The following is a 14,377-nucleotide window of genomic DNA, read 5'->3' as shown; positions in this document are numbered from 1 at the left end:
ATGGACAAAGACAACAGGCATATAAAAGTTATGACGCTGGAAGATGAACCCCAAAATTATTGACCTGTTTTAAAGGAAACCACCAAGACTGCTGAGCTTTTTAAAGGAGATACCGAAAATTGTTGAGCTTTTCTTTGAAGAAAACACACACAAAATACCAAACCCACAACAAAACTGCGATGGCAGCCCAAGAATAGGGGTAAAACTCTCTCTCTCTCTCATGAGTTAGCATGCCCAAGCAGGGCTGGATGTAGGTTTGATGAGGCCCTAAGCTGCTCTGGTTCACCAGAAGCGGCTTAGTCATGCTGGCCGCATGACCCGGAAGCTGTACGCCGGCTCCCTCGGCCACTAAAGCGAGATGAGCGCCGCAACCCCAGAGTCGTCCGCGACTGGACCTAACGGCCAGGGGTCCCTGTCCCTTAAAGCTACTGAAGGTAATGGGGCCCTTTATATGTCCAGCTGTCCTTTGTCAACAACAAATTGTCGCTGTTTTTTTGTGTTGAATATATGCTAGATGGTAATCTATGGACCTAATAGGTATCTAAAGCCATTTGCACCTGTTGCCATGCAACCAGTCCATGCAGAATGTAGGCACCCTATATCTAGAAATGAGCAAACCAGTGATATTTTAGGGAGCAGGCTAGCAGACGGGGACCACTGCTTACACCATGGGAGCCTACACAACACAAAACACAGTTGCTGTATGTAGGATTTATTTTATTTGTTTTTTATCTTATATTTTGGAAATGTACATCCAGTATTTTTTCCCTTTACATTTTTTTTGGGGGGGGCCAAGAGAGTGGGGCCCTAAGCTATAACTTGTATAAACGGCCTGGGTCCAGTATACCTGAAGGAGCGTCTCCTCCCCCATCGTTCTGCCCGGACACTGAGGTCCAGCGCCGAGGGCCTTCTGGCAGTTCCCTCGTTACGAGAAGCCAAGTTACAGGGAACCAGGCAGAGGGCCTTCTCAGTAGTGGCACCCACCCTGTGGAATGCCCTCCCACCAGAGGTCAAAGAGAACAACAATTACCAGACCTTTAGAAGGCATCTTAAGGCAGCCCTGTTTAGGGAAGCTTTTAATGTTTGATGGATTTCTGTATTTTGGTGTTTTGTTGAAAGCCGCCCAGACTGGCTGGGGGAACCCGGCCAGATGGGCGGGGTATAAATAATAAATTATTATTATTGTTGTTTAGCTTATACGTAAATCCGGCACTGTGCCCAGGGAAGGAGAGAGATACTTATGGATTTTTTGCACAACCCCCAGGACCACCTTAAGCCATCCAAGCCTTGCTCTAGGCCCCTTTCTGTGCAAACACTTTTGCCCATGTGGACTAGGAGCGCCTTCCATGCCACCTTTCCCAAGCCTGCCTGGTTTTGAGAAGGCAGCGTAAGATCTCTTGCAGTGCTGACGCAGCCCTGGCACTGTATTCTCAGAGACGCTGGGCTTCCAGGCACAGGGGAGCTTGGTGCTATGGGCCTGGCTCTCAGCAGGAAAAGAAGCCAGGGCCGTCTTAAGGTCATCGGGCGCCCTGGTGCAGGGATCCCTCAGGCGCCCCCCTCTTTTTTTTAAAAAAGGAAAGCTCTTACCTGGCGTGCCGGGGGGCGGGAGGAGCCTCACGGCGGCCCCCGCGCCTCACAGCAGGGCCACGCTGTGCCAGAGGCCACCTGCCTGTCAGATGCCGGATTGAGTAGGGGAGGGGGCACCGCTGCTCCGCGCGGCCTTCCTCCCTTCTCCCAGCGGGGCAGGGTGCCTGGGCAGGCCGCGCCGCGCCTTCCCAGCCGTCTCTCGCGACTCCGGCACTTGCTGGGTCCACGGCCGTTTCCTTCCCGCCAACAGGGCACTGCGTTTCATTGGTAGAGGTGCTGCCATGTGGCGTCGCCTCTACCAATGAAACGCAGCGCCGGGGTGAGGGATGACCCTGGTGCTGCTCGCTTACCTCCCTGCTCTCCCGGCGCAGCTGGTGGAGGGAAAAGGGAGGCCGCCGCTCAGCTCCCCCACTTGCTGGGGCACCCCTAAGCGCCCCCTGAGCGCCCTGGCGCAACGCGCCACTAGAGTCAATGGGCGAGCCGGGCCTGAAGGAAGCGACCACTTGCTTCCGCTTCCAGGGCACAGCTTTTTGCACTCCCAAACCTCTGGACATTTTGGTGTTTTTTTTAAACCCCCCCCATGCTATTTTTGTCGTTTGAATCCTAGACCTGTTTGGGAAAATTTGGACGTACAGGTATGGCAATCCTACCCTCACATGTCATTGCCCTTGGATTAAACAACCTAACTACGTAGATTCCCCATGAACTTCTTCCCGCCGATGGAAAATGTTTCTAAAACTCCAAATTATAAACAAATGGGGTTTTTCAACGTCAGTATGTACATTTAAAATGACAATTGAGAGAGGACGCGGAAGGGATGAACTATATGCTACAAGATCTGTCAATCATATTCATTTCATATACACAATGTGCTCATTATGGGATTTTTCAGGAAACTAGCTCAGGTCTAAATAATCAAAATTGCCTGGAGAATGTGCTTACTGTCCATACTCATGTCACTCATGCTGAGCAAATTTTTAATCAACCTGATTGGGTCGGAGAAAATTCCTCTCCTTTTTAAAGAATGATTTTACACACAGATAGGCATGTACACATATTTAAAAGTTTCTGAAGTATTTAACTTTTTTGAAGTGATTCCTGGTGGGATCAAAGCATAGGTCATTTGGGGAACCCTCACGCCAAGCTGGGTGAAGATCTCTCCCTAGGTATCTGAATCAGTGCAGTTGGCAACATTTTGGTCCAGCATCTTGATTCAGAAGAATGGCACCTGGCATCCAATCATAGACAAATTAAGCTGGAGTTGAAAAATTAGTTACAGTGGTACCTCTACTTACGAATTTAATGCGTTCCGAATGCACATTCGTAAGTCGAAAAAAATTGTAAGTTGAATCCCATAGTGATGCATTGGGAGAAAAAAATCGTAAGTAGAAGCAACCCTATCTAAAAATTCTAAACCGTATCCAAGATGGCGGACGGAGCTCCGTTCGTAAGTAGAAACATTCGTAAGTAGAGTTATTCGTAAGTAGAGGTACAACTGTATTTGTTTGCATGTCAAGACCCCAAGCCCTCCCCATTTGTAGAATAATGAAACACGCAGACACCAGTATTTTATGTTAATGGGATAATTAAGGCCACAACTTTATTGGTTGCAGAATGTGAGTGGTATTGGCTTAGGCATTGAACCCGAACCGACTATATCTGAATCCTGCCCGCCATGCAGGTAGTCTAGTAAGGGTCAACCACCAGTAGGGGGAGCCCTGTTGATGTACATCAACTGAGAGCTCCCCCAGGGTCCCTGATGGGGTCGTGGCATGGCCTTAGCCCATACCCGGGCTCCGGACAAGCTCCACACCCCTGGATCCCTTTAACGGAATACCCTTAAAGAGGAGGGGCAGATGAAGATCACAACCTCCCCTCCCATAAACCAGGTTTTACCAATGCCTAACCGCCAAACCTTACAAAGTTGTGATGATTGCTATGAGGCAGGCAAAAACCACATGGCTGGTACCAATTTGCCAAGTGAGAAAATTCCTACCTGGCCCCCTCAACAGCGACCAACCGTGGTCCATAGCAAGGCCAAGATGGCAAACGCATGAAAATAGGGCGGGAGGGTGGGAGGTCCGATGAAAGAGAAGGTAAGGAGATGGAGCCCCCTGGCCGCGCGGCAGCTTAAATAAGGCAAGCCATGCCCCCCAGTCAACCGGATTGGTCATCCGGGGGTGTGTGATGCTGCCGGGACTCCCTATGACGTGGGTGGCATTGCCACGCCCCCCCCCCCCCGCTGTACACGGGGAGAGTGCCTAGTCTGCCTGCAACACCGCCCCCCATGGAGAGGGAGTGGCTTTATGGGAATACTTTGCAAAACTGGTAAATAAATGTAAATACAACTGAAAGGAGAACAAATGTATCAACTAGCAGATTTAATTCATATGTAGATAAAGGCATCGCTGCATATATGTGTCCTTTAATGCATAAATGGTTTACTACTCTTTGTAGTGAGTGCCTAGCTGGATCCACTGCAGTCTGGACAATCCAGGTTCTGTAACCTCTGAAAGTCAGCATTTACTATTATGCCTAATTCCAGAGACAAAGGTCAACGGAGCAGCTATCAAACACATGCTTTAGAACTTTGCCATTTTCTTTTGGGTCCATTGAGGTATTACTGTGCCCAAAAGCAATCAACACACTCATTTGGAATTATGAAATATGAACAGCTATTTGGAAATGTAGTCATCTTGGTAGTGTCCAAAAGAAGAAGTAATCAGAATACTATATTTGGCTTGTAGATTGAAAGACGAGGAAAATGTAATGGATGGGTAAATCCTCACTGCTGTTCAAATATGAATGAGTGAACATTACACTGACATTACAGTAATTCATCATTCTTTAAGTATTAGAGCAAGATATTGGAATTATTATTAAAAATAATCTCATGGACCTTCTACCGTTAAGCTGCAACATACCAAAATGCATTCATATCAGGGAATTGTGCAATTGAGACAAGAAGTGATTATGCCATTCTTTCAAGATTTTCAGAATAGACCTTTTAAAGTAGCCAATTAAAACTTGAAGGAAGTTAAGCCAACTGACAGAATTTGAGGACATCTCTTTAAAATGGCTTGATGAAAATCAAACTTTTTTAAGAACTGGGAAACTGATCAGCCATTCAACAACCGCTAGGGGAATATTAAAGTTTTTTTTAAAAAAAAGTGAAATAGTGTTGATGGCAATGAGATGTTATTAGTGGCTCACTTGGGCCTAAACACATTTTTTAATATTAAAAACCAAGCACACCAGAAGAGTGAGATGCATACCTCATAAACTAATTATTCCCATGGAGCTCTTTCTCCTACTTTATTTTAAATTTTTATTGGAATCTGAATGGAGTGTATGTGTGTATATTAAACAGGCTGTGTGACCATATTTTTTCGGGTGGGGCACAGTGGGTGAGGGGTCATTTAAAGACCTCTTGCAGATTCCCACAACAAAATCACTATTTTGGTTAATGATCTTGTTCTAGTTGGTTTACATTACAAATGACTCTTTCCTGCATTCACAGAAGTTCATAGCTAGTTGGTGAACAATTCTCTTGTAAAATGATGCCTCATTTGCCCCTTGTTCTGTTATACAATTGACTAACAGTAGCAAAGGAGTTTACTGCAGTTCTGAAACTTCCCCCCACTGCCTGAGCCCTAGAGGCAAGGGCTTTCATTAAATAACTCACCACAACTCCATAAATCAACCAGAATCTCATAACTCTCTTCAGCAACCTTATTTTGTTGGCATCTGTCTTTCTCGGGAGACAATGGGGGAGTGCACCTTTGGTGGTGAAGTCAAACTGTTGAAAGGTTGCAGTGCCTGCTGCGGTTGTAGAGATTGATACGGGAGAGACATGTTTTGTTGCAGCTGGGGCAGGTGAAGGCGACCAGTTGTGCTGCTGCAGATGCACCATGGCATTTCTTCTCTTTGTGCTCCTCCCGGCAGTCATTCCTCCTCTGGTCACTGCTGTGGATACATGGCCTGACTGTCTGTCTCCAGGGCTCTGTGATCATCTGCAAGGGATTCCTACATGTTGATGTTGCCAGACTTCATGCCATGTTTGCAGACATCTTTGTAATGCAGAAACAGGCCTGGTGCCTGAAGCCAGCTTCCCGTAGAGCACGTTCTTGGGGATCTCGCCATCTTCCATTCTGTGGACGCGACCAAGCCAGCGTAGATGTCGCTGAAATGGAAGTGTGAACATGCTAGGAATGTGGGACTGGGAGAGCACATCTTTGTTTGAAACTCTGTCCCGCCATGTGATATGCTTGTGGAAGGTGTGGAAGCATCGTTCCTGAAGGTTGTCAGTTGCCCATAGCTCACTTCCCTAAAGCAGCATTCTCAACAAGCAAGCCTGGTGGACCTTCTTCATCTTGGTATTGAATATTAGCATTGCATTATCCTATACCGTTTTGGAGAAAGCTGCCTTGCCAGTATGCTTGTCCAGCTCTGCGTCAATGGAGAGGTCACCGGTTATGGTGGAACCTAGACAGACAAAATCGTTTACCAACTCAACCTTATCTACAACCTAGTTAAGTAAGCCATAGTTTGTGGATTCTTTCTTTCTTTCTTTCTTTCTTTCTTTCTTTCTTTCTTTCTTTCTTTCTTTCTGTTTATACATACATACATACATACATTTCACTAATTTTATACATTTCACTAATTTTACAACCATTTTGACATTTCAAAACTTGATTCCTTCCCCCTCTTTCTGCGGTTCCTTAAATTTGTTTTTAATATCTTCTGCATATCCAAATTAACTTAATTTGCTCATTTACTCATCTTCTTAAAATATATCTACCCGTCTATTCCGGCGTATAATACGACTGGGCGTATAAGACAACCCCCAACTTTTCCAGTTAAAATATAGAGTTTGGGATCTACTCGCCGTATTAATAAAACGACCCGGTGTATAAGACGACTCCCGACTTTTGAGAAGATTTTCCTGGGTTAAAAAGTAGTCTTATACACAGGAATATACTGTATATATAAAAAAATGTAAAATGTGCATGTTTGTGCGTCTCCACTTTTCTCCGAAACCGCTTGGTCAATTGCGTTGAAATTTGGGCACAACGTCACATGCGAATACGCGAGTGTTTGTATATAGTTAGATTGGACAGCTGTCACACCTGTGAGAAGTTAGAACATGTTTTCTAGAAAAACAGGTCAAAGCAGCCTCAGCTGCTGCCATTGGCTGCAGACTATCTGTGACATCACAATAGCATGGCATTGTAAAGCATAGCACAGCCAGGGGAGCAGGCTAGGCCCAAGATGCACATGGGGTGTACGGGTGGAAGAGAGAGAGGGGTTGGGTTGATGGGTGCCACCACATGGGAGGAAGATGACCAGAGAGAGCTGGAGGGAAGATGACCAGAGATGACCAGAGAGATGGGAGGGACCACAGAGAGGTGTCATGACGTCTGGGATGTGGTACGGGGCTGGGGTAAGGAACGGGCCGCTGAGTAGATGTGGGCCGACTGGGCCGTGCCTTTGGGGAGGAGGAATGTGTGGGTGCCCTCACACGAAAGGAAGATGATGTCATGTGGCGGGAGGACCAGAGACAGGGGTGTGCGGCTGGGGTGGGGAACGGGGATGCTGAGTGGACGAGGCCCATGCCTTACAGGAGAATTAATGGGTGGGGACGGGGTGGGGGGATTTGCCAGAACACGTGTGCGAGGGGGAGAGAGAGAGAGAGTGCTTGGGGTGCCGGGTGCTATCACGTGGGAGGAAGATGATGTCACGCGATGGGGAGACCAGAGACAGGGGTACCTCGACGTCATGCGGCTGGGCTGGGGTGGGGAACAGGGACACTGAGTGGAGGAGGCCCATGACTGAGCCACAACAATGGGTACAGCTAGTACTGCAGGTTATTACAATAATCCTGCCAATGTTTTCATCTGTTTATAATTTATCTGTAAATATTCAAAAAACCATTTCCATTCTTTTATATAAAAAAATTGTTATATTGATTTCTTATTCTTCCAGTAAGTTTTGTCATTTCTGCATATTTCATAAGTTTTTGTATCCATTCCCCCTTTGCTAGGACTTCTGTTTCTTTCCATTTGGGGCCAGGTAACATTCTTGCCGTAATAGTTTGTGGATTCAAGCCTGGTTTGTTCCCATTCACGTTGTGCTGGAATGCACAACCCCTGGTGGTGGGATACATCAGTTTTTCTCCAGCATGGCGTTGTCAGTTTGGTTCATACAGGCCATATACAGACTCATGTTTACTCTGCATGCAATGCATTTCTGCTGCTCTTTTGGGAATTAGTGTACATACTGTGTGTTAGTCACAAACCATGCTTATCCTGTTATGAAGTGCTGTATTTTGAGAGTCCCCCCCCCCAAAAAAAATCATCTTCGATCTGAATTCAGGCAAAGAATGACCTCGCTGGCAATACGTCCACAGCCTCAGTTATAAGGTCCAAATTTTGAGGAGGCTCTATAGCACTGAGATTTGCAAAAGGGGGGAAATTAACCAATTGTGGCTTATCCTGAGTGTGATGGAGAAAGCCCTGCTGAAATTCTCCTCCTTACAGTAAGAACCTTGTAGACTGAACCAAGAATGCTCCCTCCCAATAAAATACTGTTGGTAAGTATGAACATAGGACTTGGAACCTTCAGTTAACCTTCATAAGAGCACATTGTGAACAAGTCATCTTATTCCCCCTTTGTGGGGCTGGGAAACTCAAAATTACAGGCGTGAACTTTAAAAGGCCTCTCTTTGGGGGAGATCAGCAAACCTGGGTCCTGTAAGATAAGAAAGACGTTTATTGTTTCACTGAATTTATTTGATTAAGTGACTGCAGACACGGGTACTAAGCAGGAATCGTGACTTCTGTAGCATCTTCCTTTTACGTTTAAAGAAGTGTCTTATTGCCAGGGCCTTGGGGAGAGGGACAAGGAGACTATGGAAGCAAGAACGGAACTCAAATATCTAAATTAAAAGCAGAAATTTGTACTGGACCACCAGCTTGGCTATCAAAGCAAATTTTTGTTTAAATTAGTGATTGGGAATTTTGCCCTAAATTGTTATAAACTTGGCTCCTAGGCACCCGCACATATTTCCTCCAGCTCTCTCCCAAAGAATTTGGCCATTTAATTTATCAAGGGGCTTATTAATGGAGGTTATTGTGTGCTTGCAATTCCGTAGACCCCTCCGAGGATGTTCAGTGCCCCCCTCCCTCCCAGGAAAAGATTCAACAAAAGCGGCTAGAAGAAGCTTTAATTAAATGTCTGGTTTCAATGGGATTACTGCCTGATTAATCCAGCCTCTGTCTGCCTGTCAATCATGCCTGTCATCATAATTGTCAACTATATAGCCGCTAACTATGTGAAAACTCAATCTGGCTGTTCTTTATTTAAATGTGTTGTTTTAGCTTTATTTATTTATTTTACATGCGCCTCAAAGAAGCGTACTTTCCAGCTCCCCGAGTTTGCCACTGCAACCTGTTTGTCAGGGAGAAGTAGACCTGATTCAGATCCACACTCCTTCACTGGAATGCAGACTGACTTTAGTCAGCAGTAGACAGTCCCACTAAGTTTTAATGGGTTTTGCTCCCAAGAAAATGTGCACAAAACCACACCCTTTCATTAGGCCATGGTTTTTTTTAAAAAAAGTTGCAAGTCCTCGGTCACTGTCTGATACTATTCAGCACAGCCAATGGCTGTCTATGAAGGATGCTTAGTAGTATTCCTTCTTCACTACCATGCAGAAAAGTTCCAAATTTAATTTTAAACCTCTAAACCCTCTCTCCTTCTGTCTGATCCCTCCTCCTCCCTCCCTCCCTCCCTTCTTTGGCAATCACTCATAGTCGAGTAAGATTGTCTTCCATAAACATGGTTTTAACAGTGAGTCCGTAAGTGACTGTGGAGGCCAATTGTGGATCCACATGTCCTTCCACAGTGGGGACATAGGTTTCCGGGCAGGAGTTGATCAAGGTGAGGGTTTGCCAAGCATGCTCTCTTCTTAGCACATTTCTCCCTTTCACCATGAGTTTGAGCGTCTTCAAAGCCCATGACACCTTTGGTAAAGGCTGTTCTCCAATTGTCGGTTGTTTATACTACTTTTTTTTTTTAGATTTGCCTTGAGAGAGTCTTTAAACCTCTTTTGTTGACCACCAGCATTACGCTTTCCAATTTTAAGTTCAGAATAGAGTAGTTGCTTTGGGAGACGATAATCAGGCATCCGTACAACATGACCAGTCCAAGGAAGTTGATGTTGGAGAATGCCTGATGGGTCGCCACCTCTTTCTTGGGTCATCAACCATCACGAGGATTTCCAGGTCGCAACCTTTACAACTTCTGTGATTAAATGAAAGTGGGAGATGAGACAGATTTTGGCACCTTTCCTACAAGCCCCGCATTCCTCATTGACCCTCTCATCTGCTCCCTTCCACTAGCTACAATAGGCAAGGCTCCAGCTGTGCTGGAGGCAGGGGGAGCCTGGGCAAAACCAGAGAGAGATGAAAGAGCGGCATCATAGAATCATCGAGTTGGAAGGGACCCAGAGGGTCATCTAGTCCAAACCCCCGGCAATGCAGGAATCTCAACTAAAGTATCCATGGCAGATGGCCACCCAACCTCTGCTTCGCGACCTCCAAGGAAGGAGAGTCCACCACCTTCCAAGGGAGTCTGTTCCACTGCAGAACAGCTCTTACTGTCAGAAAGTCCTCGGCCAGTAAAGCGAGATGAGCACCGCAACCCCAGGGTCGTCCGCGACTGGACTTAACTGCCAGGGGTCCTTTACCTTTACCTTTTAAAGGTCCCTTTGGCCCCCATAATTATATATTTGAGGCCCTCCCCCAGTTGATGAGTATTGCCATTCAGATAGGATGTATATGCCTTGTCTTGTGATTGATGATGTGGGGTGGGGCTTACCTGCCCTCCCAAATAATTCAGGTTGGTACCCCTGGCAGTGAGGCTGAGAGGGGAGTCTTGTCTGGGCAGCCCATGACCTCCATACAAATTGCCCAGGCTTGTGCCCCGGGGAGGTCAGTTCGCGGTTTGACTTCACCCCCTAGGCACACTCCATTGTCTGTTGAGACAGACGGCTGCCAACAATTCAAAACTCTATAACAAAAGAAGCCCCCTCCTTCGAAGAGGGAAGGGAGACATGATTGGAAACATCTTTCAATCTGGGCGCAACGCTGTTCCAGATGCAGTACTGCTGCGAAAGCCGAAAGGCCGGCCAGGAGGAGGGGTGCAGCGCGCTGCTGTGTCTTTAAACAGCACCGACCCTGGCTTGGTCTCTCTCCGGCTCGGGCGGTGATTGACACGGAGAGGAGGCGCCTGCTTGTAACAAAAGTCGGCGGCGTCCGAGCGCGCGGGTGCGCGCGTGTTTGGAGAAGCAATCTACAACAAGTGGCCGCGATTCACCGCCAGGGGGAAGAGGAGGAGGAGAGAAAAGACAAGAGCCGAGCCTGGGGGGGGGGGGGAGATCCTGGCTGGAGCGCTTGCAAAGGGCTCTGCCACTCCCCGGCCAGCTCTGCAGGAAGGAGCGCGTCTCGGTCTCTCTCCTTGCTTTGGGCTTGACAATCTCACCTTCCCTGCGCTCTGATCGACTGGTGGATTACATCTGGAGCTACTGCCCCTTATTTCCTCGGTATCCCCTCCTCTTTCCTTGGGGAGGCTCAGTGTTTTTTTTAACCCCCTTCTCTCTCTTTTTGGAGGAGTCTAAGTTTGCTTCAATCGTCGCAAAAGGCTGAAGGGCGGCGGAGGGGAGAAACCAACTGGAGAGGAAAGGCTAGAAAAAGTCCCCTGCGCTCCGCTGCGCCTCTTCTCGCGGTGGCTTTTTTAAAAACAACCAGCGCCGCATCTTCTCTTTGTCTCCTTCCTCCCCAGCCCAAACATTTATCTGTGGTTCGACATGGTGGGTGTAGCGGGGAGGACGAGGACGAGGACGAGAGTATGAAGGCGGCAGGATGGGAGCGAACAATGGCAAGCAGTACGGCAGTGATGGTAAGTCCGCTTTGGCCAGGGCGGGCGCAACGGCGCGTCGCGTCCCGAGGTGCCTTGGAGAGAGGGGGCTGTAGGCGCGCACGCAGGGCGAGCGGCCAGGCGGGCGGGCATTGCTCTGCCAGCCTCTCCGAAGCGTCCGGAGAATTTGCAGACGTTCCCCGAGCAGCAGGAGTCTGCCCGCCTCTCCCCGCTCCCTCCCCACCGCTGCTAAGGCACTGCAAAGTTGCGATCCCTTTTCCGGGAAAATCTGGATGTCAGTTTGGGGGAAAGCTCAAGGCAGGCTTGGGAGTTCCTTCCTGGGTTTTCTCTCCCCGCACCCGCAACCCAATCCTCGTGCACCTTTACGTAGAAACTAATCCCACGGAGTTCAGAGTTAGTCCCAACTCCTAGGGGCTGAGGTGCTTTGCCCCTCCCCAATAAAACATTTGAGGGGGTTGCCCCCCAAAGTTGATGGGCATTGCCATTCAAATAATGTGCATGTGCCGCATCAGGTGGTCGATTATGCGGGGCGGGGCTTACCTTCCCCCCAATATTTTATTCAAGTTGGCACCCCGGTGGACCCGACTTCACTTTATGTGTGCACAGGAGGGACTAGGTCTTGACTTTGGGGTGGGGTACTTAGGATGGGAGGGGGAGTCCAGGGGATGCATATCTGGTTTGTTTGGAAAAGCAGGGAGATGCTTATGGCTGTGTATGAGAAAGTTCTTTGGTATAGGATTCTAAAACTGTGATCTGCCTCCTGTAGCAGGATTGCCTTGGTGGGTTGACAAAGGGACATTACTAATACAGGACTTTCTGCTGAACGCAGGAAGATTGCACCACCTTAAAAATGCACCCCAAGTCTGCATTCACACTCAAGGTCTCCAACAGCAGTAGTTCACTCTTGCAAGTAGCTACAGCAGCCGAGTATGCCCCTTTGCTTTTGTACTAGATTCGTGGAGAGTAAAGGGAGTTGGCAGGGTGGACAGCACAGAAGTGGCAAACGCTGTTGTTCAAGTTTACTGCTCTTGGAGAATGTGCCCACACCCAAACTTAGCAGCTCCCCTTTCCCCCTCCCATAATCCTTTCCTAAGATTCCTATTTAGACTAGCGCAGTTATTTTAGTGCAACCGAGCCATACTTTGCATATAATTGGTTGACGGTCCTTCCTGCCATTGTGTCTGTGTGTTTTGAGATATTCTGTCTGTAGGCTGTAACCCTTTCCCCGGTCTCCTGTCTGTTAGAAATTTCTCAGTGGTATGCAGGCAGAGACTCCACCTCAGTAGCTGCTTAGGGAAGGTTGCTTTTGCTGCCTGCTAGATCATTCAGAAGAGCCTGGAGATGTGGCAGTTCCTTTATTTATCTGAATGTTGAGGTACGAAAATATGCTCTCTCTCTTTTTTTTTAAAGAACCTCCATAGTACGTGGTCTCAAACACTACTGTCTGGTTATTTATCCTATGTGTATTTGCTTGTGAGTAAATTCAGTGGGTTCAGTCAAATGTCTTTCCACATAAGCAGGCAGAAGTGTGCAGCTCATGTTTCAGGCTGCCTTTGAAGGTGACCCGGAAACTACAACTAATCCAGAATGCAGCAGCTAGACTGGTGACTGGGAGCGGCCGCCAAGACCAGATAACACCAGTACATTGGCTCCCAGTACATTTCCGATCACAATTCAAAGTTTTGGTGCTAACTTTTAAAGCCCCAAATGGGCCCGGCCCAGTATACCTGAAGGAGCATCTCCACCCCCATCGTTTTGCCTGGACACTGAGGTCCAGCTCCAAGGGCCTTCTGGTGGTTCCCTCACAGCGAGAAGTGAAGCAACAGGGAACCAGGCAGAGGGCCTTCTTGGTAGTGGCGCCCGCCCTGTGGAACGCCCTCCCATCAGATGTCAAGGAAACAAACAACTCTCTGACTTTTAGAAGACATCTGAAGGCAGCTCTGTTTACGGAAGTTTTTAATGTTTGATGTTTTATCGTGTTTTTAATATTCTGCTGGGAGCTGCCCAGAGTTTGGAGAAACCCAGCCAGATAGGCAGGGTATAAATAAATTGTTATTTATTATCGGTTGTTTTGTTGCATATTTGTGTGTGTGCGCGCGCTTTTAAGGGCATCCTATGATAAACTGAAGACTTCTCTGTGTGATTTCTCTGTGTGAAACGGTAGCTGCTGACAAAACGTCTGCCTTCTGAATTCTAAAATAGTGGGTGGTTGCTCACCTAAGTTCCTTTTCTGAAATGTTTGCTAGCTTTCTAATTGGAGCAGTGATTCTCCACTGTTTTCTGTATGGATGCTATTAATTTTTTTGCCAGACATTCAGAAGTAATCTGAATGAGTCTAGAACAGTGGTTCCCAACTGGTGGTTCGTAAACCCCACGGGGTCTGCACAACACACCCAGGAGGTCCATGGCCATACCTGTCAACTGTCCAGGACATCCTGTTTTGGGGGACCATGCTCTCACCCCAGAGATATCAACATTTTCAAAAGTAGAGGGTTCATGTCTTGGCTTTTGAACTAAGTCCACAGTGCTTAGTCAATTGGGAACCATTGGTCTAGAATGTTTTTGGTACGGGTCCCTTCAATAGCTGTCCATGGAGGCGCAGGTCACTTCCGTGTCCAGGGCAGCTGTCTACCAGCTCCATCTGGTACGCAGGCTGAGACCCTACCTGCCCACAGACTGTCTTGCCAGATTGGTGCAGGCTCTAGTTATCTCCTGCTTGGACTACTGCAATGCGCTCTACGTGAGGCTACCTTTGCAGGTCACCCGGAAACTGCAATTAATCCAGAATGTGGCAGCTAGACTGGTGACTGGGAGTGGCCACCGAGACCACATCACACCGGTCCTGAAAGAC

General features: G+C 47.6%; 1 protein-coding gene across 2 annotated transcripts in view; it reads left to right on the top strand.

Annotated features, from left to right (window-relative positions):
* Positions 1 to 14,377, top strand: part of FBXL7 (F-box and leucine rich repeat protein 7) — a 184,218-nt gene that overhangs the window by 20,920 nt on the left and 148,921 nt on the right. The window contains exon 1 of one of the 2 annotated variants that reach the window (XM_035125173.2): positions 10,071 to 11,547. The exons of the other annotated variant lie outside the window; for it this stretch is intronic. Coding sequence (XP_034981064.2) covers positions 11,511 to 11,547 — 37 coding nt within the window. The 5' untranslated portion in view covers positions 10,071 to 11,510. Of the gene's footprint in view, positions 1 to 10,070; positions 11,548 to 14,377 lie in introns of those variants that run through there. 2 annotated transcript variants of the gene reach the window in all.

This window comes from Zootoca vivipara, chromosome 8 (assembly GCF_963506605.1).
Source record: "Zootoca vivipara chromosome 8, rZooViv1.1, whole genome shotgun sequence".
NCBI classification, from domain to species: Eukaryota; Metazoa; Chordata; class Lepidosauria; order Squamata; family Lacertidae; genus Zootoca; species Zootoca vivipara.
This window is presented reverse-complemented; position numbering and strand designations above follow the sequence as displayed.